The sequence below is a fragment of the Microchirus variegatus genome (genome assembly GCF_963457635.1).
Source record: "Microchirus variegatus genome assembly, chromosome: 14".
Taxonomy (NCBI): domain Eukaryota; kingdom Metazoa; phylum Chordata; class Actinopteri; order Pleuronectiformes; family Soleidae; genus Microchirus; species Microchirus variegatus.
This window is the reverse complement of record NC_139815.1, coordinates 17269029-17292869: the sequence shown is the minus strand read 5'-3', so window position 1 is coordinate 17292869 and position 23841 is coordinate 17269029. Positions and strand designations below refer to the sequence as shown.

The 23841-nt window shown below is 41.3% G+C and overlaps 1 protein-coding gene across 3 annotated transcripts; it reads right to left on the bottom strand.

Moving 5' to 3' along the window:
- Window positions 1–1453: 1453 nt before the first annotated feature.
- LOC310936455 (solute carrier organic anion transporter family member 3A1-like) lies at window positions 1454–20685 on the bottom strand (the record flags this gene model as incomplete). Of its 3 annotated transcripts, none has more annotated exons than XM_083900527.1 (10): window positions 1454–1830; window positions 2327–2391; window positions 3050–3269; window positions 3339–3478; window positions 4710–4908; window positions 5010–5174; window positions 5281–5550; window positions 5708–5806; window positions 16436–16895; window positions 20524–20685. In XM_083900527.1, 10 exons carry the CDS (start codon window positions 20683–20685, stop codon window positions 1454–1456), a joined length of 2157 nt encoding a protein of 718 aa, XP_083756653.1. The 3 variants fall into 3 exon arrangements, with proteins under 3 accessions (XP_083756653.1, XP_083756654.1, XP_083756655.1); XM_083900528.1 differs by having other exon boundaries at window positions 3050–3266; XM_083900529.1 differs by having other exon boundaries at window positions 3050–3222; window positions 3343–3478.
- Window positions 20686–23841: the final 3156 nt, after the last annotated feature.

The window sequence follows — 23841 nt, the reverse complement described above, 5'->3', positions numbered from 1 at the left end:
GACATGAGAGGCAGAATTATACTATAAATGATAAACATTCTCATGTGAGCAGGGCCACATCATTCCTTTTTATCCTCACTCATTGTGAGTACGATTCTAAATGTCTGTACTGTATATCACCCTTTGGAGACGTGAAACGGAGATGATCAACTGATTTGAGCAGAAGTAGAAAAAAAAATAATGCTTTTGTGGCGGTAAAACAGACATTTGGTCTCAGAAGCTTGTCTAGGATTCATTATCATAGCACAGTAAAGGGATCATCGCATTTCACGGTGAACCACGATGGTGGTGCACACCGAAGCGGTGGCTCAGTGCTCCCTAAAATGCTCCCAATTAGTGTTGATTTTACTCGTGTTTCCACACAGGCTCAATACTCCTCTACCTTCAACAAATGTCCTCTAGAACAACAACAACAGGCCAATTCCACGGAAAGCAAATAAGAGAGACCTGGGTATAGCTACTGTTGTAAATACAAAGTCACAAACATGTTAAATAAATTACTGCAGTTAACTTTGGGTTGTTTTGTGAAATATGGTTTGTAGTCGTTTTAATTTAGTTTTTCATTTTACGGAGTATGTTAGAGCCTGAGTCACTGCACATGTGCAGAACGGCAGATATGGATTGGTTCAGTTTGGTGTATAGATATTTATGTATATACTATATATATTCTGTCTATAATTTTACTTTGTCCCTTTCATCCTCACTCTTTAATGATGTAGCCTGTCTGACCATGTCTTTACTGTCTAATTAGGTTAATTATAATAAAAATAGAGTGAGGGTAAGTGAGTTATTGGCACCAGTGTGTAAATGTGTGGTGAGGCTGCCTGGTTACCTAGAGTGACACTCCCTGAATGGAAAGATCCCAGTTACATCTGAAAAGTGCTCTGAAAACAAGTTTAAGAATGCGTCTGACGATGGACACGTTGCATCGACTCTCGTTCCTTTCTGTTTAACATGAAGACCTGAGAAAATATTCCCCTCTAAAGGAAAACAAAACTGTCCACTGATCCACTGACGAACAGGCCGTTTTACTGCGGCTCACACAGCCCTGATTCTGCGCTACATCTCAACCTAATGTGACTAAATCTTTCTGTAAAAGAAAAGCACTCCTGGTGTCCTGGTAGAAGAATTGTCCTGGATGCAAAACAAATCACCACAACATCCCCCTGTTTAAAATCTGGTGGTGTTTTTAAGTGTAATTTCTCCTCTCTTTTCTCTTTCTTGTCGAAGAAAAAAAAAAGGGGTTTTAAACAAAAATAGTCTGGATAAATTATATTTAAGTAAAAAAAATGTAACAAATCAAATTGAGTGCAATGTGATGGGGAATTATTAAGTCTGAAAGGAGAATAAAACCCTTACCCAGGACTTTCCTCTAAACCAGTACAACAACAAAGAAACGTATTAGGTCAGTAGCATTAATAGTTCTAGTCTGCAGTCCCTGGAGAGAGCGCCACTATAAAACTGACTCCATGTTGTTACTCAGCTCTTGGTCCTCCAGGTTGTATATGAACTTTGTCCTGTTGGCAGGGTTCTGCGTGATTTCCTTGCCTAAATTGTCCAGAGTCACGTTGGAGGCAAAGAGTTCAGTGGGAGTGAGGTAGCCCTCACTGTTCTTGATGTATTTCTTGTAGTTCTTTCTCAAACACTGCCACGTGGTGGTGTACAGGATGAAGGCCGACGACTTGAGGACGATGGCGATGCTGACGTACAGGTGCCTGTAGGCCACGTTATCGTACAGCATGCACGCTCCCTTCTCGCCGCACACGGAGCTCCAGAACAGACAGGTGGAGTCGATGCCCATGCCGAAGATCAGAGGGGGAGGGATGAAACCTGGAGGATGATTTGTGAACAGACAGCAGGTCAGATTGGATTTGAGTTTTCCCTTCTATTTACACAGACACAGCGTGGAAGTTCAGTTCAACCAGGCTGAAAAAAATTAATAGAGCTGAAACAATTAATAAATCGAAACCGTCAACTATTTTAATAATCGATTAATCGGTTTTAAGCTTTTTTCATTATTAAAACAAGATTTCTGATTGTTTTAGCTTCTTAAATGAATTCTTGAGTCAATATTTTCTTTTTATTTGCTCCACATAACAAAGAAAGCATTAAAACTGAATCATTTTGGTTTGTCGATTACGGAAATAATCGTTAATTGCAAATCACAGTGCAAGAGCAGGTAGAACAAACACAGCAGTCTGAGAACCATTACACAGTGTATTGCTATATGGGTCTGTGTAGATATTCATTCATGTCAAATCGTGTAGGACATACACTATTTTTGAAATGTGTAATAAGACTTAATTGAGAACTAAATATATCTTACCTATAAGTCTCAGGAGCAGGAACAGAACTCCAAGAGCATAGGATTTAAGCTCTGGACTTACAGTTCTGAAAGAGAGAATCATCTGAGATGAGTTATAGCACTTGCACTTGTGTTAAGTGACCGTCTGTGGTTGACCAAAAACCAATCCAGATTAGGGTTTTCCCCTGCTTTGTACTCACAGACCTGTGAGCCACATCCACTACAGTTAAATAATAATTCACTTGCTGTTGCAACACCACCTCCTTTGGTGGTTTGGTAAACACCTGAGTTCAGTGTTCCCAGTAATGATTAATCCATTGACCAATTTGTGTGTTCTACAACTGTGTGGCTCTTTCAGCACAACCTAAAAGCAATCTGATGAAATCATCCATCTATCCCTTTTGTACCCCTTTATCCTCCACATGAGGGTTGTGGGGGGTGCTGTGCCGATCTCAGCTGACATAAGGCGATAGGCGGGATACACACTGGACAGATCGCCAGTCCATCGCAGGGCCACATAAAGACAAACAACCATCCGCTCTCACATTCACAGTCAATTTAGAGTGTCCAATTTACCTAATCCCCAAATTGCATGTTGCATTGCATGCGTGTGTCTTGTGTGTTATGTTTCTTCTGCAACCCGGACTTCCAAAAATGACTGTGGCTCCATCCTTTTTCCTTTCACAGTTATACATGGCAACGGCTCCCTCTTGTGGAGCTATGATGCCACAAGGGGTGTTATACCTGATGAGGATGATGACAGATGGTGTCTGTGCCATAGCTCCGATCATGCTGCACACACAGATCACACACAGGAAGGTGAGGAAGGCCTGCTGACAGCCTGGACTGGGACACTTCCCCGGTAAAGCCACCGCCTCCTCGTTGTTGCTGGATATACACGTACAGCTGGTCAGGTTCTGACACAAAGACGGATTAAGAGGGAGAGTGGAGCTTAGTTTCTCTGCTGCCGCAATAAAGACTGCTGCACTATATGAATGTGTTTAGTAAGACACCAGTATACAGCCTGTGTCACTCACTGGTTTGGTGCAGCCAGCAAAGCAGGCTGAAAGGTAGGTGACGCCATTGGACCCACAGACAGGACTCACTGACGCTGTGTAGCAGTTACAGTTACTGATGCATGCTGACTCAGGTCGCTGCCATGACTGCAGTGTCCTATGGAGGAGGTCAAAGTTTACATTAGAGAAAATCCCCAGGTAGCACCTGCATGTGGGCCATTTTTGGCAATGATGTAGCACTACAAGCCTTCATCTGGCCCAGACAAATGGATGTGAGCCCCAAGTGGCACGCATGTGAAATGGCAAATGTGCCCTGAATATCCTGGACCTTTTTTTTTTTTGTCAAATATGTGGTGCTCTCAGCACTGAGTAATCTGGAGGTTACCCTAAAGTGGGCCATGTCATAAATAATAAAATTATGGTTCAAACATCCTCGGACAAATGTGGGCCACCTTTGGTAAAATATTTGGCACAATTGCTGACATGAGGCTGACACGTGGCAGTTAAGTGGTCAGCTTGTGGCCCAGATATGGGAAACGGGAGCAGACTGACCAAGTGCTGTATATGGGCCAGGTGAAAGTGTCAGTGTGGGCCAGATCTGGGAGCAGTGCATGTGCAGTGTGATGCTCACATACAACCAAAGGAACAGTCTGGAAATCAAAGCTACCTTTTTGATTTTGATTATATAGAGCAAACTATCGGCTGAACATTTTACCAGTGAACACTGAAAATGAACAGTAAAGCAAATATAAACCTGACAGTGCTCAGTTTTATAACAAATATTAAAAATCAGAATGAAAAAAACTGAGACAAACGCAAATGCACATAACCTGTTGTTTTTCTTCCATTAATACCCAATTATATTTATTGTTTTGTTTCTAATGGATGAGTAATTCCATAAGCTCCATTGAACAGACATTATGGCTTTTGTGATTTAAAGTCTCTTACACATGACACAGAAATGCACAGGAAGTAAGGGCTAGTTTAACATTTTGGAAAATGCACACTTGGTGTACCGCCAAGACTTAAATGAGATGAGTATTGTCCCCGTATATGCTGAGCTAAGCTAACTGCCTGCTGGCTTAAGCTTATTTACCATATAGACATGAAAGTGGTATCAATCTTCTCATCTAATTCTTGGCAAGAAAGTGAAAGAGTTTTTTAAAAATGCTGTAAATGCTGCAGTAACACAACACAGCGTTTATTAATGTAGGGAGAACGACACAAATAAAAGTGAGAGTAAGAGAGTGCAAAACGTGTATAAATAGAAAAAATATATATATATTTTAAAATAGCAAACGAGCACATTTACACCAAACAAATGAAAGACCCATGCAGAACTCAAAAGCCTTGAGTCTTCATTCATGAGAGCAGCTTATCGCTCTTACTCGTTGCCGTAGGTGACAGTCACCCCTGCCACAGGTCCAGTGTTGCACCCCAAGAAGAGGAAAGAGACATAGCAGGCCGTTGACACCAGGTTGACCAGCATGGCCATACGAACAGCGCCCAGAGCCGACAGGTTCAGCTTCTTCACCAGCAGCCCCCCGAGGAAGATGCCCAGACAGGCACAGGGGATGGCTGTCATACCTGGGGTGAGAAATACAGAGATGTTTTTTTTCCTAAAATCCCACTGATAATAACCTTAACCTTGTTTGTTTTTAATGGCAAAACTCTTTTTGCTTGCATACCTAGCAGCTGATTGGCTGACGAGGTGGTGAGGTTGAACTGCTGCTCCAGGTATTTGCCTAGGAAGGCGGCAAAGCCAGCGACCACGGCGATCTCCATGCACGCTGCCAGTGTGATGCAAGTGAACACTGGATTAGACAGCAAGTGCCTGGTAACCCGGGGGATGACTGAGTCGGTGAAAAGGGGGAGAAGACGACAGAGAAAATGGTTAAAAACATAATTTTGGTTTATTTTAATAATTTTCCTCATCTGCGCCCTCCGTTTCCCCTTTACCTCTCAGGTGCTCACAGACCGAGAGTCCACTGTTCATATCAAAGCCATGAAAGGTCCCTTTAGATTTAGAGCCCTGGTAGTCCATGGACAGAGAAGGAGGCAGCATGGCCTGCTCGCTCTCCCCGACACCATCCATGCTCTGCTCGTCCAGTGCCTGGGGAAAGCCGAACATGAAGAGAGCTGACACGAAGAGTAAGGCACCACAGAGGAGGAAGCCGCCCCACCATGCCCCGATCCAGCGAGGGTCATCTGGGGTGATGTCCAGCTTACCTAAACACAAGGTAGCAGAATTGACACAATAAAGAGAATCAGTATGCATTATGTTAATTTAGCCTGCTGCATCTGAACTGGGTGTTTAGCCCAGTGGAATGACCACAAATATGACCCTGTGCAATTAAATGTAAATTAAGAGTAAATGGCAACTCACTTGTGTCAATGAAGACAGCATCAACATAGACTTTGGTACAGACGGAACCTAAGATGAAGCCACAAGCCGGGCCAAACACTAATGTTGAAAATAAAATACCTGAAAGACAGAAGGGAAGACAGCAACATATGCATATCAGTTACATAAAATAGACAAAATACAATATTCCTGTGTTGGTTTCTTAAATCTACATTTATTTTCCCTTGGAATTGAACTTACTTTGACAATAACTGCATTTCACTTGATGATTCAGCAGAGGGCAGCATTGTATACAGTGGAGCATGTTCATAACAAGCCCCTTTAATTAAACATGTGGTAACGTCAAGCTTCTTTTCCCATGAGAGCACTTGTGTTATTAGATTCACCATATGATTGCGACCTACGTGTATTCTATTCAAGGGAAGATTGGGTTCCACGCCAAAGGACTTCACCAGATGTCTCCCACTGGCAGATTCAGTCACTGTCAATGTAATATAATGCTCATAGGTTCCATCAATCCATTCTCTAGCACGTTATCCTCCACATGAGGGCTAGCTCAGAGGTTGCACAGGTTAATTGATCCAAGACTAGATTATCCTGCAGGATCATAAATAATCGAACAGGAAATGGGGCTGTTGGTGGAAGAGCGATGGGGAGGCACTGACACGGCAGACAGTACAGGACTGTGTGTGTTTGTTCCTGAGGCTGATGTTGAGTGGAATAGAACTGCAACTAACGATCATTTTCATAATCGATTCATCTGTCGATTATTTCCTCAATTCATCAAGTAACTTGTTTGGTCCATGAGATGACAAAAAAAATATTGTTCAGTGTTTTTCAAACCTGGAAATGACCATGGTCTCCTACGACTTAATGTCTCATATGTTTTAATTAATTAATTAATTTATTATGTAGTCGATCGATCAAAAGTGAATCGATCATCAAAATAGTCGACGATTAATTTAGTAATCGATATTAAGCCAGTAATTTAATTATCGTTTCAGCCTTAAAGTGGAACAATAACAGAGTTCACTGCTTAATAGCAGGAGGATAACAAATGATGCATCCATTTCTCTGCGAGGGTTGTAATCCTAACTGCTGTGGTCAGCAACACAAAATGTGTTTATACACATATGAATATATATATAATTATACAGTGCTTTAAACATGTATTAGACCACCACCAAAAGCCACAGCTGACCTAAATTAACAGCATTGGTAATTATCAAAAGTCCTCTTTTTATGGTTCCGTAACAGTTAATACACCAGTATGTAGAAGCTCTTTAACCGAAATGACATTTTTAACGGTGTAATTATTATTTATATAACATTATTATTATCATTATAGTTATTTACTTGCATCCCGGAACAGAAAAAAAAGATAGTTTTACTGGTTGAATGTTATGCTTGATTCATTTCTGACTTCTCAGAGAGAAGAAGCCCAATGTGCCGACTCAAATTTGGACATAAAAAGGTGAATTCAGTTTGTTATTTGTCAAATAAATAACAATAACATTTTTAGTTTTAAACTACTTTTTGAAAGATTTCTAAAATATTTATGCTTTCTCATTTTTTTATGACAGGCGGTCTAATAAATGTGTTAAGAACTGTATATATATACCTGTATCTGTAAAAGTAATTGTGGCCAGAAAAGTAGGTAAAGAAAAACAGGACATTATAAATTATGGTCAGTACCTGAGCCTATAGCCCAAACTAGACTCAGCTAAAATGCTTTTGCTGATTTCCATTTTACAATCCGTGCATAGTGAAGCAAGCGACATATTGTATCAGAGTTTACATTTGTATTTCTCGGATATATCTGATCTAGTGATTTTGACCAGTATCAGACCAATACTGATATTCACCTGTACCGATTTCTTAATTAACAACTAAATGTAATTATTTATAAAAACAAACAAACAAACATGCTGACATGTATTAATCCAGGACAGTGGTATTGTGATAGAATGTGGGGTTCCATGTGTATTCGAAATTAAAAGTAATAAATACAAGACACCCTGTTTTACATATCACTGCGCTACAAAAGCAGACTCATCCTCTGTTTCTCCGAGCGAGATAAAGCTACATTACGTTCACTTCGGTGGAGTCACTGATGCCAGTGAGGCTGTGCTCAGGTTAACGGACGAGGTTAAAGCAGCGCGAGCTCAACCGACAACCAATGAGGCGGCCTCCTTTCTCCTGCTCTGCCTGCCACTAGGGGTCAAATCACAGACAAACACAGCAGCACAGCTAATCTATAATGGATGTGATGGGGGGGCAGGCTGGCGTGCATGCAAACACACTTAACACACGCATGCACATGAAACCATAGCAGAAATGTTCGCTCTGATCTACAGAGCACAAAAGTTACAAATCTCTAAAATTCACATAATGACGAAAGGTCCTGGAAATGGCCTTCGAAGTGAAGCAAATAACGTTAATAGCAGCAAGATTAAGAAGGCCATTTCCTTGATGACACAACAGACGGGGCTTTAAACTCGATGTAAAGTTAATTTACTGTTTCATAAAACTATATAACATATTCTGTAGTATTATAACATAATAATAATAATTTCGTTCTGTGTCAGCTAGGATTGGCACCAGGGACCATCATGCAGAGGATAAAGAAATACATTCTAAAACTAACTCTGATAAATGAATGGATTTTGATTTTTAGAAACTGATTAAAAGAAAATTGTATCGGGTTAGGGTTATGTATCGTCTAAACCTTTACCCCAACTAGACCTAGGTTTTTATTACCACTAATACCAAAGAAACAAGATCATTTGTTGAAGTACATAGTATTAAAAAAAAAAAAGACTTCTACAGATCAGTCGGATACATTATCCATGTTATGCTCTGGCAACTCAGTCTTTGTCTGTGTGACAGAGATACTCCACTAAAGCTGCGAGCATGTAGAGGATCTGACAGATCCTCCTTGTGTGTGGTTATCATCAGGCCAACAGCTCACGAGACGTCTAACTGTGCTGACACTTTTCTTTCAACCATTACTTACTGTATAGGGAAAAAATCCATGAAAGCCATTTTTATCCCACATCGGTTACTTACTGTGTATGAAGAACCTGAATTATTTACATCTCTAAATGCGATAACTGATTCAAAGGCTTCTTCTCATTATATGAAATACTGCTCATTATGGCCAGTTCTCTCTTGCTATTTCCCTTCTGTGAAAAATGTGCTTCCTCAGTACTTTGCTGTCGCCTAACCCTCAAAATGTCCATCTGGACTTTTTTTTTGTGTGTGTGTGTGTGTGCTTATTTTAACCATAAAAGGATCAGAGAGAATGTCCTGAATAACTTCAATACTGTTTTTAACAGTAGAAAAACTGTTTTAACAAAAGAAAACCAAAAAGGGTTATTTGTAAAAACACTGCAGTTGAGTTGACAAAGACGCTGATTCTCTGGCTTCCTGAAACAGCACAAGTGCTATTACCGTAATAACCACATATTGAATTTTTTCCGATAGCACAAACTGTTGCGTAATTACGGTAATGCAAACTGCGCTTAAATACAATAATCAGCCTATAAAACATATATACATTTGTCTCTTATCAAACACATATATATCACAGGAACCCTTTAATTCTCAGATTAAATACATTACAACAATATTCCTCAGTGGCCCTGATTACAGTGTATAAAAGGGCTTATGTTTATGTATCGGTGCGATATAGCTAAGTTGTAAAGGAAATCCCCACAGTCCCTTCTGATTTAGTGCTGGCTTGAGCGGAGTGACATGTTTGATTGCTTTGTCGTGTATTGGCAGTTTATTCCCCAATTCCCCCTTTAATCCCAGGTTGGGTCAAGGGGAGTTTCTAGCATAAAAAAGTCTATACTAAATCAAATATGCTAATGCAATCGGCTTTAATGACCCCTCTAAAAGATGGCAGCAAATGTTGGAAAAACAATAGAAATCAATGTGTAGTATGTGTTGACAATAACATTGACTCGATCATTCTCCGTTTGGAAACATTGAGACAATATTTGTTTTCCTGCGTCTTTTAAATGAAAACAGGCCCAGTGTGAAACAATACTATCAGACCTGACTTAGGGAGCGTTTGTGTTTACAGCAGCTGCACTGGGGCGAAACCTTTCGTGGGCGTTTTTTTGTGGGGGGTTTTTTGTCAGCTGTCTTCACATAAAATTGATCACTTGCTGTGGGAAATGCGGGAACGTTGTCTGGTGACGCGAGATGTAAACGCTACAAAAAGAAACACAGAGCGAGTCATGTGGAGTCATGATAGGCTTTATCTGCATTATGTGAACTCGTTTGACATTTTGAAATGTCACCTGACTTGATCCGCGGGTGCCTGTCCCTCGTCTTTGGTCTATGACCAGCAGCAGGACTGAGTGCAGCTGAGGCAAAGTCATGCAGTGAGACAGGACTCCTCTACCTGGTTGAACTGCCAGGTCCAGCACATGAATAATTACTCACTCAGACTCCATTATGGCAATATTCAATCACTGGTACTTTGTATCTTGGCAAAGGTACCCCTAAAAGGTGCACAGTGCACACATATAACAACCTGGGCCGGACCTAACGGACAGTGTGTGCTGAGTCAGCGTCCATTTCTTCCTCTGCTGTCCTACAGAGGAAGAGTAATGGCTGCACTGGAGTGAAAACGTTTTGCTGCAGAGGACTCTCGACTTGCAGCTTCACGGTGCCTCATTATACGCATTATGAATAGAGGTTAAGATGTGAGGCAGGAATAGAAGCTGACCCTGAGCTGGACCCCTTCAGCTCCATAGGCTCATTTCATACAAGACATTTCTGTAATTGTTCCTTACTGATTTTGTTGCTGCCATTTGACTCTCTGCTGCAGGTGTTAAACATTTCTGGCTACGTCTGTAATTGCAGTCATTTTGTGAATCGCAATTATTTTGGTCCGGATAACTGTGGTGGGATTTTTTTCAGCCCTACGTGGTGTTGCTAAAATGTCATGTTTTTAATGTGAGGCTCTGTTTTCTGACTGTGAAGATCAGTTTCTGCTTCAGTGAGGGAGAAGTAAGCCAAATAAAACGAGAGGCCTCTTAATAGCCGACCGAGTCAATGCACTGTAATGTTCCGGCAGTGCTCACAAAAGACAGGAATGTACACTGTGAAGCAAAACAAGATTTACACTTCCATTAGCAAGATACAAACATTTACACAGCATCCCATTAAGAGGTAAAGCAGGCACTGCACTGTAAAAATGCACAGAGAATGAATACTCTAATTGAAAATCTGTTTCTGTTAGAGGCTCTGTGAGCGATACAATAGATGGGAGGGTTCGTTGCTTTTGCCTTGGGTATCAGTCAAGCAGCAGACAACAATCAATAACCTAATTACAATCCACCCCGGACATGATGGTCCACACAGCTCAGGAAGTGGGAAGGTCTAAGAGGCCATTTTCTCCTCCTATCAGGTGGGTCACTCACAGCTGGATGTATACAGTAGGCCACAGATGAACTATAACATTGACACTGACTTTACTCTATACTAGATAATGCAGCTGCTGCAATGTCTGTTGGAACTAAATACAGAGAATGACACGATAGGTCCAAGTCTATTGGCCTGTCAGTCAGCACACTGTGAAAAAACCCATCGATTACTGGATTGATTTTAGGGCTGCAACGGTAACTAGCAATCATTTTCATAATCAATTTGTCTGTCAAATATTTTCTTGATAAGTTGTTTGGTCCATAATGTAAACGGTGCATTCCAAAGATTAAAATGATTAACTATCCAGTGGTAATGATTTCTTTGTTATGTAGAGTGACGGAACCAGAAAATATTCCTCTATAGCCGTGTTCCATTTAATAGTCTGGATCCTCCAAAGTGTAGATTTGTCATCCAGATGTTGTCAAAATGCGTCACAACGCCATGACATACCCTTTTTCGTCAGAATGATTTGCCAACAGTGATGAAGCCCATTGTTCCAACAAAAAACAAGATGGCGGATGCCGGTTGTTGGATGCCAGTGGAGGAATTTGTGTATAAATTACAGTAACCAAAGGAAGAATAATGAAACTTTGCTTTTTATTAAAAAACGTACCATTACTGATGTGAGTAAAAGTAAACTTGGTTTAAGGTAAACTCGAGTTTACAGAGATGTGGCCATTTTATGATATTCCTCTTGATAATGCAATCCAGTGAACACAATTATGAAGTAATGTTGTAATGTAATGTCTTCAGCAGGCTCAGAGGTGAATGGGGTCACCTCGTCACTGGGGCTGCGTTCCCTAAGATAAGATGTAGTACCTACTTATTACTAACTCAAATTTTTAATGTTAAAGTTAGAATGTTATCCTAAGCCAGTAAGGATGGTAATTGGACTGCACATGTGTAGTTTGAATACATCATGGGCCTACAGGAGAAGGTTACTGCGACACAGGCAAAGAAATTTAAGGATAATTTAAGTGCGCAAGCATCGGCTTGATCATTTTGATGATTTTTCATTGTTGCTGTTGTTGACTGCTATGAATACTTCCTCTGTTTCAGGATCGTAAGTGTCCATGTGAGCTCTAAACCCACTGCTGAAACTTGGCTTTGGTTTGTCCTCATGGATTAGGTGCTGGGGACAAAAGGGAGGATGAGGCCCCGAAAACTGAGAGGATATGAAACTACAGAGAGAGGCAGAAGAGAGGTGAGCATGAAAAAGTGCAGATGCTTATCTGTTAACTAGGTAATATCATTATTATTGGGTAAAGAGTTCAATTAATAACATGAAAAATATTTAAAGCTCCCATAGAAACGAACAAGGAGGTTTTTGACCATAAAAACAAGTTAATGTATGTAATTAGACCTCCATAACTCACATAATATGTGACTCTATATATATATATATATATATATATATTATATGTGCGATAGGACCACCCTATGGGAGCTTTAAATAACTGCTTTATGTATAAAATATAAAATAAAGTATGTCTCCATTACATTAACCAGTAAAACAAATACCAAACTAATACGGACTAAAAACTATTACCCTTTAACACCAAGCGCATTGCAGACGACATGTTTGCACAAGCGAACTTTACATTACCACAATTAAATGCCAGTTTGTGAAAGCTGAGCATCTGCATGTCAAAGCCAACACGTGGTTATCACGGTAATTTCACTTGTGAAAATTGCACATTGAGACAAAAACTCAAACAAATGTTAATTGTGTACAACTATAGTGTTTCTGCTTTTTATATTGTAAATACACTAGTAATGCAGAAAATTGTAAATAACTGCCAGATATTGAAAGTTTTTCTGGAAAAAAATGGGCAAAAGCACTCACACAACATTTTCTAGCCATTTTACGGTGGTTAAAATAAACAATAACAAAAAAGTCCAGACGGACATTTTGGAATTAGGTGTTAAAGGGTTAATGATAAGAAAATAATAATATGGCTGTAAGACATTTATGTCAATCACTTCCACCGCCCCATTTACCTGATATACTGCACTTTGCCACACACCACACTTTCACAGTTGAGAAAAAGATGGTTTTGCGGTATAACAATACCACGTTTATGTATAGTATGTAACTTCAATATCAAAATTGTATTATATTTAACCATCTTGCCACGTTTCCGTTGGTATAATTCACCGGACTCAATCGGAAGAACAATTAAAGATCCTCATCATTTCCCAACATCTCTGCTGGATAATAATGAATGACCGACAGATGGAGAGGTCCTGACAGCAGGAGGAGGACTTTATTTTCCCTCATACAAATCCCATAATCTTCATTAGTGTAATTAATGTAATTATTCTGTCATGGTTTTTCTCTGAATTGACGATCGAAAGAAAGGGAACAAAGTGTGCTCCGTATCTGTTCAAATACGGAACCTGTCTTTTATCTTTCAAATACAAAAATGAAATGATGGTGAGCAAACAGAAAGAAAAAAAAAATCAGTTTATTTTTAACAGCCTCCTATTTGATGTGGACACACAAAGGTAATGTCCTTTGTGTCATTTAATTAAGAACAGGCCTGCAGTAATGACACATAGCAGATACAGGACAGGTGCATGCTGGGACACTATTATTTCCAGAGTCTCATTCAGGCAGTTTTGATGCATGAGAGATAAAGGTGTGGCCACAACACAGCAGCCTCTCTGTCTATCATATGGTTTGTTAGTACGCCTGTGGAGAGCAGCTGTTTTAATATTTAATCATCTGGTTAGATGTTCTCTAAACAAGTCCTAACTGCTGCTCTGTTACGTCACATTAGTCAGGTTTTTTTTTTTCTTACAATGCAACCGCGTCTTCACACGTCAAGCTCGTCAAACACACCCAGCGCCTTGACACCAGGAAAAAGAGGATGCTGAAATATTAAGCATTACGCTCGTACGTATAAAGACCGAGCTCCGTGCAATAACGTGGCCAAAATAGACGACCCGGCAGTCACATTGTAGGAGGTAACCATGGCAATCAACATGCCTGGACTGTCAAAAAAAAGCAGTACAGTGAGGGGGTGGTGGAAACGAAAAAGAATAATGGATTATATCTGTAAGTGTCAAAGGAAGAAGCTTGTGGGATGTTATGAAAGAAATGGCTCCAGTGAAGTCGGCGCTGCACTGACACGGGACGTTCTGTACTGTGGCGTGCACATCAGTACATCATTCAAATTGAAAGTTATTAAATTGCTGCGAGAAAAATACAGTAAACAGTGGTATCAGACTGTCGACTCCACTCCATTACTGTCCAATCATAAAGAGACAAACCTAATCAGATTCAGACTTTTACGCAGTTCTGACATTTCTAGTTTTGGATGAAACATGCTGCAGTATATCCCCCAGCAACATGACCTCCACAAAGTCAAGTGTCAGATGTTCTTCAAGGAAAGGTTTTGACAGGTCACCTAATGGCTCCTGCAAATGCACCGCACCCTTTTCCCCAAACTTCCATTACTACATATTCAGCATATTCTGTTAAGTGCAGTGAATTCCTTTCAGTTTTCTAAAATAGCAAACATATATCGTCAGCCATCTGGTGTGAGTTGGCCTCCAGCCAAACAGGATGGTAGGGTGCTATGCTAGCCTTGTTTGCTCTCCTCTCCTCTCCTCCATATCTTGGTGATGCAGAAGTAGGGCCCTTTTTATTTATTTTTTAACAGCAAGTACACAGTGCTTGCTGTCGTCAGAGGTTCACTTAGTGGCGCATGATGTGTAGAGTGATTTCTGGAAATCCAACGATCACTGATAATTGTCGGTAACCCAGCGATAATGTCAAACTCATCATCTGACGGTCAATTTTGCTGTTTGAAGTATCAGAGTCTTTTGCCCTCAATGTGATTACACTCACTGTGTTCATACATAGTCACATGATCTGTTGCTATAGCAAGAAACGACAATAGTTGTTATATTTACTTAAATGCTCTGTGGTAAAATTGTAAGCATGTAACCTACATATTAATATTATTTATTTATTGATTTTTTTAATCTTCAGTTTCAGCCAGATGGAGCTCTGTTACTAGCAGGTCGCTGAGCAGTGAGAAGAACAGGGATGGCACAGAGCCTCCCTGCTTCTCTCTGTACTGTTTCCTTGGCAACTTAGGTAGACAGGCCTTAATGCATGTTATGTTAGCCTCTTAGTTTCTGCTGCTGGCCTCTGAGTTTGGAATGAAATGCTTTGCTCAAGTCAGAGGAAATAGAGGCTTTTTGATAATTAGTTATACTTAATAACAGCTATCTTCTTCTTACCTTATAGTCACACTCACTGATTTCGTTGTCAAACCAGACACAACTTAGTCAAATAAGACGCTACAAAACATTAACAGTGAGGCGGGAGATGGTGTTAATGCTGCTGCAAATTCGGCTAAAGCTCGACTACGCTGTTCTATTGGACGACTGCCCTTGTTCCAGTATACGATCACTCACAGGGAATCAATTCTCTTGAATGAAGTGTGTCCACCACTAAGTGGCTATATGACCTCTCTCCGCTTGGAATCGGCAGAGACCTCTACCTCCAGACGTTCAAATTAAACTCATAAGCGCATTTCGTTTTTCCCTCCAGCCAAAAGTCACAGAGAGGCGAGAGTCACACCACAGCTCTAGGAGCACTTGGCACCGTAATGGTTTTACCCCAACCCCTAGTTTCCATTTTAGCTAAAGCTGGTTGTCTACCTACCATTCATGAACTCTAAAATGTTAAATACTTTAAAATGAAAGCGCATACAATTGGCTTCCTCATTTTGTCCATCAAATGTCCTGGCTTGAGTTTAGACATGTTTTTGTCACTGTTGTCTTTTTCTCTACCAGCTTCTTCTATTATTTGTTATTATGGGAGAAGAATATTTGTTACACAGTTGGAGAATTGTGTCTTTGAAATGGCTTGAAATGGTTTAAAATGTCTAAAATGATTGTATCTGCCTCAAATCAGTATCTGTAGATATTCATGTTTGTCAGTGTCAGTAGTTTATCAGTATCGGACATGAAAAAGTGGTCGTTTTTCCTCATGTTCTCATTTGTAGCCATGTTTTCAGTGAGAGTGATGATACATTTTCCATGATCCATCTGTGGGTACTGACCCAGATGTAGATGATTAATTCCTTCCTCTAGACTGTTACAAAGACATTTAGTATTATTTGGTTTTTGGAGTTTTTAAGTTACAACCAGGGGAGCAGCACACTTGCATCACAGTGGAGTTGATAACAGTGATATAAGTGAGATGTTTCACTCGGAAAGAAAAACCCCAAATACATACATCATGAAAAAACCAAAAACAAATCGTCTTGTACAGTAGATCAGACTCACCTATGTACAATGAGGAGTCCTTCCTGTGGACGTGGTCATCGATATAGGAAACTCCCAGTGGCTGCACAGGTGTGGCTCCGATACCCAGCAGAACCTGGGCTCCGATCAGCAGGAGGTACATCATGTTGGTGTTGGCTCTGTTGCCGCATTTAAACCCAGAGTCTCGGTTTTCTGACCTGGAGATGTTCGAGCAGATGTCCCTGCCGTCCTCGGCGTGCCACGAGTCGCCGGCCTCGTACTCGTACTGGTGGGTGAGAAACTCCGGCAGTGCTGAAAGCAACGCCCCCAGTGCCATGACGATCCCACCGCAGCCAATCAGACGGGGCCTGTGGGCCTTGGCGCCAAAGTAGCTCACAAACAGGATGAGGGCCAGGTTGCCAATTTCAAAGCTGCTAGCAATGACGCCCACATCAGCACTCTGCAGGTTGAAGCGTCTTTCCAGAGTGGTGAGGACACTTACCTGGCACACAGACAGAGAGGAGGGGGAGAGGATGTGAGTTACAAACTGCTGATTACATCTCTGTCAGGTCACTAAGTTCTTAATGCAGGTTTATACACTCAATTACCCCTTTATTAGATACCCTGAAATAAACAGTAAAAGATGGCCACCAGTAGGTTACCTACAATTATTCATAAAAACTCAGAGAAAGTTAAATAAACCGGTCATCAATAGGACACTCCAAGAGGCTGGACACACACCTGCCACTTTATTAGGTACACAGGAACCCTAATAAAGTGGCATGATTGGCACCTGGTGTAGTCTTCTGCTACTGTAGACTATCTGCTTCAAGGTTCCACAGTTGTACTTTCAGAAATGGTCTCCTTGGTTGTTACAAGGGGTATTTGGTTTGAAATAACAGAAATAATAAGCCATTTGCTGAACTCTGGCATCAACAGTGCCCTTATCCCATATAGGTGCTGATCACTGGACATTTTCTCCTTTTCTGATCATGCTCTGTAAACCCTACGGATGGTTTTGCATGAGATTTCCAACAGATCAGCAGTTTCTGAAATACAGATCATAAAGCCCAGCCCATGCCATATTAAGTCACTCAAATGACCTTTCTCCTCTCTTCTAACGCTCAGTTTGAATGTCAGCAGTTTTGAACATGTCAAGATACCTACATGACAGGCTGCCATTTTGGCTAATGGATATTTGCATTGACAAGCATTGAAAGTGCGGCCAGTGAGTGTACACACTAGTTTCTATCCATCCATCATGTACCGCTTTATCCTTCACATGAGGGTCGCGGGGGCCCTGTGCCAATCTCAACTGCCGATAGGCGGGATTCACCCTGGACAGATCGCCAGTCCATCACAGAGACAAACAACCTCTCACTCATTCACATACGGTCAATTTAGAGTGTCCAATTGACCTAATCCCCATATTGCATGTTTTTGGCATGCAAACTCCATGCAGAAAGAACCTTGTTCCATTCGGGTCGTGAACCCAGGTCTTCTTGTTGCAAAGGCAAGAGTGCTAGTTTCTATTTTTGTGTAAAACAATATATTATATTATTATATATATTTTTTTTTATTTATTAATAATGTGTTTTTTTCCATTAGCATCTAGAAACAAGGCCACCTGCCACTCCCTCAGAGCTCGCACCAGCATCAGTAACCTGTTGCTGCCACACAGAAGCTGGGCTCCTCTGAGAGGGACAATCTGCTTCTAACATCTTCATCCCCACACTCTCCCACTTTCTCCTGAAACTACCCTGAGGCCAACCTGCTGCCAGCTTGGCAAAGAAAGATAAGTGCTTAAGTGTGACTTCAGGCAAAAAAAACAAAAAAAAAACTAATGCAGCTGCTACATTATGCACATCATGCCAGCTGTGTTCTGGGTGTGAGTCACTGAGGAACGGGTTCTTTACGTCAACTGTGTACTGGCTCAGTCAGCAGCAACCACAAATTAAAAGTTGAATTATTTTTAAAACCTTTTTTTTTTTTATCTACCCACAATAAACTGCACAGTGCAAATTTAATAAACGCTTGGACTTCAAGCCATGACCAGGCGAGATGCAAGTACATATCATACTCATTCTCTGCTGCAAAATCAGCAGTTTTGTACTTGCCTTGTTTATCATCAATAAAACCTACGACTGAAATTATTTTCATTATTGATTAAACTGTTTGGTCTCACCAGCATTGGGGAATAATTCAAAACAGGAGCTCAAATTCCTGCACTTTGCAAAACAATACTTGAAAAATGACAAGACAAAAACAATGTTCTCAAAACACTGTGATCTTAGGATCAACTGTCAACTTACTCGTGGATATAAAACAGCTTGTACTCACTTTAATAAATGTTTTTGATTGGCGCAGACTCTTCCTTAGTAAAGTAGAGACTGTTTATTGTTAAAAAAAAGGCTTCTTTTTTTTTAAACATACATTATATACTGATGCTGAAGGAGAAACCTGAACTACAGTCAGTGCCAACCTCATACACGACCTCATACTGAGGTTGTTGGAGCTTTTGCACAACAGACAAAAGAGAAACCTCATTTCATTCTGATGAATTCAACCTTTTTAGTTCAGAGTTACTTAAATTGATTTGTTGAAAAAGCACACGTCACTGAAGTGCACAATGTAGACCAGGAAAATGCCTGAATGAAAAACAGACAGGGAATAAAAGATGATGACAAACAATATTTTAGGTGCAGCTATAGTGCTTTTGTCTACAGAGGGATTTGCCAAATATGCACTTTTAGTCTGGGATGTTACTTTAAAAGAAGATGCTCCACTGCAGGGGAAAAACTAACGCTCTTTGAACCCGAGACTGGTTCTGGTGCAAGACACATTCGAAATGTAAAGGGATGACGGACGCTGATCCTACAGACATCTGCCAGCCAACATTTCCCATACATGCATGTACTCTGCCATAATCTAAAACATAACTTCTAGTGCTCACTTCCCGAGATCATTTAAAAAAAAAAAAATCCCCTTTCAGTCCCATTATCTTATCGTTCGCTATAGGGCAACTGTAGCTTTAATGAGGAAAATAAAAATCCTCAAAACAACAGTATGGATTAAGGAAGGAAGTGGCCATTTCTGGTGTTAAATGATGCCACAAATCCATATTGATGTCCCGCCTCCTGCTCATGTTGACCTAAAATCATTCATTAACACAAAACAATATTCAGTGATGTGCTAGATATTCTTTGTACGTATCCTGTTCTCCAATTATGTTGATTTAACTTTAAGACAGTAGTAATAAAAAATAAAATACATGACAAAAAAACTTCATTGGTAACAAGTGAGAAGGATACATTAAGACTAAATGTAATTAAAAATATATATATATATATATATGTTTTTCAACCATTTTGGTGTAATTTTGCCTTGTTGATGATTCTGTGGTTCCATTCATTCATTTAATATTTTTGAAAAAAGGTGACCCTCACTCACTCCTGGTGCCAGGCCTGGTCACACAGATAAATCACTACTCCCACAACAGCAACACTTCATCATCTCACATCTCCTCTAAGCACAACCTTTTTGACCAGGCTCTCACTGTAAATACAGTGTCCATGAGTTCTTTCTGGTGAAAATAGAACCCTCTGAAGGGTGACACAGTCACTTCTCCTGTGGTAATCACGTCATCTCTGACTGGGCCTGTATCCTCCAGTGTCAAAGGCCTGTAGGTGGCTGCAGACTGGCCAGACCTTCTTCCTGACCAGTGTTTCATAACCTGCCCACCGACAGACCATCACACACGTACACGCGCGCGCGCACACACACACGCACACACATGCACACACACACATGCACACACACATTAGGTTCTCCAGCAGCAACAACGTGCTGAGTGGTGCGGATGCTGCAAAGGCCTGATGGATAATACGCAGCAGCTCATCAATCAGTGAAAGCACCGCGTCCCCGCTGTTACTGGATGATGTGATTATTCTAATGTGATCACAATAACACGATTATTAGCCGCATCAGCGGAAGCGCCGCTCGGCTATTATAACTCACTGCACCTGCGCCTGTTTTGAAGGACGCTGCCTCAGCAGCGCGATGTTAGCGGAGATTAAAAAAAAAAAAAAAAAAAAAAACGGACTACAAGCCACGTCTCAGTGGAAACTCACCAAATAAGCGCCCACTGTTCCCTGTGCCAGCATGAGCGCACATTCCGACACCAGGAAGATCTTGATGTTGGAGAAGCATGAGGTCTTTTTCTGGTTGTCCTCCTGCTCCGGGTCGTCGGTGCTGCTGCTCCGCTCTGTGCAGATCTGGTTTTTAACCTGCATCCTTCAGCTCAGGCTCCTGTCGGCATGGACGGCATGAAACTGACCTGGTTGGGTCCGGCGGAACGCATCGGACTCTGTGGTGACGAGCTGCACTGCAGAGGAAGTGCGTTTCTGCTGTCGGTGGCCTGTCTGTGCTGGAAGACAGTGAGAGAAACACTGCTGTCCAGTCACAGGATTACGCACAGTCCGCCTCTCTCTCTCTCCCTCTCTTCCTCTCTCTCTCTCTCTCTCTCTCCGTGTGTGCGGTCAGTGTCCGTCAGCTCCTACATCACATCTAAGTACGTAGGTAACGGCGTGGCTGTGGCCTGTGAGGCGGCTTCTTCTTCAGGCTACAGCTGTTTCATCACGCGCACTCAGCAGAACGATCTCCACCCCAGAACCAGTGATGGTGGTGTCGGTTCCACAAGCTCCGCATCCAAGCTGTGACGCTCCTCCCATGCACAGACCATCGCTCTCTCTCTCTCTCTCTCTCTCTCTCTCTCTCTCTCTCTCTCTCTGTCTCTCTCTCCCTCTCTCTCTCTCTCGTCACTTTGCCTGTGCAGATTTTTTAGCTTAAAGTTCCATTATGTAAGAATTTAACATTAGGTCCAAAAAAAGATCATGATGTCACAGGAGAATAAGGCAACACGTTAAAGTAACCCAATGTAGGATTTGCTCCGGGGTTCCCCCCACTGTTGGTAGACGGTAGTGTTTGTTACAATTGTTGTAAAGTAACATGTGTTGTGGTAACATGTGCATTTGTTGACAAGCCAACGATACAAAGCAGCGAGGTACACGAGCCTATTATAGCATTTTACAAAAAAAAATCTGATTACATAGTTTTATTTTTCTAGATATTAGAAAAATATTTGTGTAAGTACCAAAATAGCCGTCCCTAACCTGTCCTATTTTTGGTACTCTTCCCTCAGGGCACATGTGTCAAACTCAAGGCACGGGGGGCCAGATGTGGCCCGCCACGTCATTTTATGTGGCCCGCGAGTGATTAAAAATCTGTTTAAAAATAGGTCTATGCTGCTTTAAGGCGTGCGTTCACCATATACTACATTTCCCACAATGCACGGCGATTACGTTACCCGCAAAGTGACGGCATCCTGCCACTAGATCGCAGTGTATCATTGTATACGCATCATGCGACAAGTGAAATTGAGATTGAGATTGCGATCGCAGCAGAATGCATTCACAAAAGCCACAACCAAAAACGATGAGGCAGTGAAAGCTGGCTTTATTATACAGACTTAAACAGTCAAGAAACTCCATTGTGGACCAGGTTTCATCTATAATGCATCACATTTTGAAACTTGATATAAATACAGAAAGTTATTTAGCAATATATTACGGAGTAGTTACCTTTAGTTTACATTATATTTGGTTACATTTAGTTACATTTATTTTGTATCACAGTTACATCAGGCCCTTTGAGGGTATCCATTACGCTGATGTCGCCCTCCGTGAAAAATTAGTTTGACACCCCTGCCTTAGGGTAACAGAGTAATGGTATCAAGTAAAGTAACTGTTCCCAATTGAAACTAAAGCCTGACCGAGGGCTTAACTGGTCCAAAACTGCACTGTACTGTACCAAACAGAACTGTACCAGGATGGCTTTAGATGACAAGCAATTTTTACACTTATTAGTCCAACAGTAACAGGACCAGGTCGCCATTGGTCAAGTATCCCTTTGCTATAGCAAAACGAACAGAAACACCATCGAGTAAGAGCTGGACCAAGATTGTCCCTTGTTCAGTCTCCTTCAGTGCTTTAAGTTGGCCACTATGCACCGGCACGGAGTCCCTGGCACTTCTCAATTTTAGCCTCTGGCGTACCAGGACGTTTTACGGCGTACAGGGACTTCTCATGAGCTCATAGTACCCTGTTCTGTTCTATTTCTCGCTTTGTGATTTGTGATACTCATACTCCTAAGGCTATACTACATTACCCAGTGTGCACTGGTACACACCACACTCCTGCCGTGACGACGGACTTGAGGACTGTCCCCATGAAGACCTCTTGTACAAACATAATTTGTCTGGAAAGTTGAACGTTCAATAAAATGATTTTCTTTTTAGAAATCAGCATCATGTTCTATTATTTGAATATATCACTTAAAGGTGAAGTAAGTAGTTTGTAGAGCCATCTAGAGGAGAGGCTGAAATTTACAACAAAGAACTGCTGCTCTGCTCACCCCCTCCCTTCCCTGAGCGCTACGGTATCCGCAGCTGGTCAAATGTCGTCCTCGTCGTCTTTCTCCGTCAGCAGATGAGGTTCGTGAGGTGAGGGAGAGGGCGAGCTACCGCGGCCGTAGCAGACGAAGCGGAGAGAGTGGAGGCGGGACTTCGGCTAAAAGTAAAGAGACGCTTGATTTGTTCTCTCGCGTTTGTCCTTACAGGCTCCGGTAGAAACATGGCGTCTCGCTGCTAACAGTGGCTATGCAACCGCGGCCCGCGACCATGTTATTTTACATGACTTTTTAAAACACTACAAAAATGAAACAAAAACTATTATACAGCGACTAGACAATGCAAGAGCACATCATATGTATAAAAAAGTGGATTTTGGGTTATATAAACCTATAAATACTACACAGTGTCCCTTTAATGATCTGCTGGAACCGACCGCCGAACGCCTAATTTACCTGGCAACAGTTGTATAAGGGGAATACCGGCACTTTTTATTAACCCTCTTCAGTTTTTGTGCTGCCTCTACCATGACATGCACTCAATGAATAGTTCCACCTGTGTAACTTAGTCGCTTCATTTGCTTTGTCATTCGAGCACAGGGGCGTGGGCGGTGATGTGGCAGTGGGGCGGTGATGCAGAACGTTTATAGTTCTTTTTATGGCACGGACCCAAAACCAGAAGTTGCATAGTGCAAATACAGGTGATGCAGACCTGCTCAGGCTTTGACAGAGGTGACATTCACCCTGATGTGAGTTGATGTACCATCAAAAATAATTTTGGAGACATTATTTGAAGGTTGAGACACTGCAAAGTCTTAAAGCTTTAAAGTGAAATACTGGCTTCACTGATAACCTTGGCACAGACCATTTATTCACATTTTAAATTTTCATTTGCAGCCCACAAATTCTGTTTCGATTTAGGTGTTTTGAGCAAAGCAGCTCATAGCACTTTGACACCATGTTAATTGCCACGTTATTTCCTC